The following is a 2,289-nucleotide window of genomic DNA, read 5'->3' as shown; positions in this document are numbered from 1 at the left end:
CATCAGATTTCAGTAAAGAAGAAAGATAACTATTCATTTGTACTATAAAGCAAATCCATTTGTGCAACTCTAGACTCACGTGCATCAAGAGTCACGTGTAGCAAAAGTCACGTGTGGCAAGAGTCACGTGTAGCAAAAGTCACGTGTAGCAAGAGTCACATGCATGTTTCACAATGAGCTATGTGTAAGACTTCGAGCTAATGCAGTACACTGCAAACTAGCTCTCAATGAAAACAATCATTAATGCACAAATTCGATTCAAATTCCAGTCTTTTTCACTAACTTCTCTAACGTGCACGAGAAACATAAACAAGCTTGTGCCACCATTCAATGCACACAAAACAATTAACTCAATTCATAAAACCACTATATACCAATAGAGTTATGACTTGCAAGTAACAATAAAAGAATCTAATATAGTGTAGACACAAACCTAAAACACTTATTCCAGCAACAAAGTCTTAGGCCAACGGATTCAAGCGAGTCTATCATTTTAGAGAATTGACAAAATCAGCTTTAGGATCTCCAATGTGAACAAACACATCGTCTTCATCTTCCACTACTTTTCCACCTTTGCTTACATTACGATCTAACACTGATGTATCGTAAGCAAAGTCGGTGTCAATAGCAACGAAATTCTATTCAATCACAAATACATTGATTGAAATCAATGACAAATTAATCCGTTACTTACATCTCCAAGACGTAACGTTGCATTCTTAAACGAAACTCCCTCAATAGCTGGAATAGTTATTCCCGTCTTACCATAAACTAAAATAATTACAAACGTGATTGACCAAGTGGATAGACAACAGACATGTCACGTGATTACCGTTTAATAAAGGAACAACACCGAACCCTATGAGGGCATTTACAGATTCATTGAGTTTGGAAACCTGGGAATTAAAAAAGACAAATTAACAGTTGTGGTTGCTATGGAGATGATTACATTTTCTTACATCAAATGGCCCCATATCTGAATGCACCAGTGATATGTTAGCGCTGTAAAAATGAAAAATATATTGTATAATTGTTTAGACAAGATATTCATAATGACATACAATAGATATGTTGCGTTTCCACTCAGGACTTCCTTTGTTCCGTTTTGGTGGAGCCAAACGTCGGCCTTTGCATACATCGTCTGAAATGTGTTGAACGCATTCAGATATGACTAGTGGCTGCAAGATCAGTAGACAAGCAAGACTACTCATGCACGAACGCACACACACACACACACACACACACACACACACACACACACACACACACACACACACACACACACAGACACAGACACAGACAAAAAACAGACAGACAGACAAACAGACAGACAAACAGACAGACAGATAGACAGACAGACGTATACAATTCATACAGATTTAGTCTCTTGCAAGAGGGGCTGTGGAAAAGACTAATACAGACTCTACTTGTACATGCTAGGATTTCTTAAAGTAAACCAGTCTTTGCAAACAACAAAGTCATAGATCTAGATTAACTAATGGGATTGCCTTACAATGTCAAAAGACAGACAGACAGAGAGAAAGACAGACAGACAGACCGACAAACAGACAGAAAGATAGACAGACAGACCAACCGAAAATAGATAGACAGACAGACAAATAGAGAGACAGACAGAAAGACAAACAGACAGAGAGACACACAGACGGATATTTAGTTGCGCGCGCACACACACACACACAGAGACAGATAGACAGACAGGCAGAAAGACAGGCAGACAGACCAACAAACAGACAAATAAACAGATACACACACACACACACACACACACACACAAATACATACACACTCACACACACACACACACACACACACACAACACACACACACACACACACACACACACACACACACACACACACACACACAAAGGCAGACAGACAGACAGAGAGACAAACAGACACACATGCACACACACACACTGAAAAAACTTCACACATACCACTCTCACAGTAAACGCTGGAGCTACCGTCTTATTATCAAGAATCACAGACACAGCGACATCTCCTGTCGCAGTCAAATTCAGTCCTTTCGGCGTTCCCGTAATCGCAGGCGCTGACGTCGCATTAATAAACAACTGCATCGCCTTGTTAGGATACTTCGCATACAACTAAACAGCTCAACTAAATTAATCAATAATTCCAAACAAAAAACATGCACCAATCAATAGATTCTCTAACTCACTGCAGGCACCATGTTCTTGAACGTTGATGTATTCAATGGAAATGGAATGTCTTTAGGCACCTGAAAGCCACAAACACAGAACACAAA

General features: G+C 39.6%; 1 protein-coding gene across 1 annotated transcript in view; it reads right to left on the bottom strand.

Moving 5' to 3' along the window:
- Nucleotides 1-252: 252 nt before the first annotated feature.
- LOC134187978 (bactericidal permeability-increasing protein-like) overlaps nucleotides 253-2,289 on the bottom strand; it is a 6,201-nt gene continuing 4,164 nt past the window's right edge. The window contains exons 10-16 of the mRNA XM_062656162.1: nucleotides 2,203-2,262; nucleotides 1,961-2,128; nucleotides 1,062-1,141; nucleotides 960-1,002; nucleotides 833-896; nucleotides 695-771; nucleotides 253-638 (exon numbers count right to left, since the gene is read on the bottom strand). Of these exons, the coding sequence (XP_062512146.1) occupies nucleotides 489-638; nucleotides 695-771; nucleotides 833-896; nucleotides 960-1,002; nucleotides 1,062-1,141; nucleotides 1,961-2,128; nucleotides 2,203-2,262 (642 nt within the window). The 3' untranslated portion in view covers nucleotides 253-488. The remainder of the gene's footprint in view (nucleotides 639-694; nucleotides 772-832; nucleotides 897-959; nucleotides 1,003-1,061; nucleotides 1,142-1,960; nucleotides 2,129-2,202; nucleotides 2,263-2,289) is intronic.

This window comes from Corticium candelabrum, chromosome 12 (genome assembly GCF_963422355.1).
Source record: "Corticium candelabrum chromosome 12, ooCorCand1.1, whole genome shotgun sequence".
Classification (NCBI taxonomy): domain Eukaryota; kingdom Metazoa; phylum Porifera; class Homoscleromorpha; order Homosclerophorida; family Plakinidae; genus Corticium; species Corticium candelabrum.
This window is presented reverse-complemented; position numbering and strand designations above follow the sequence as displayed.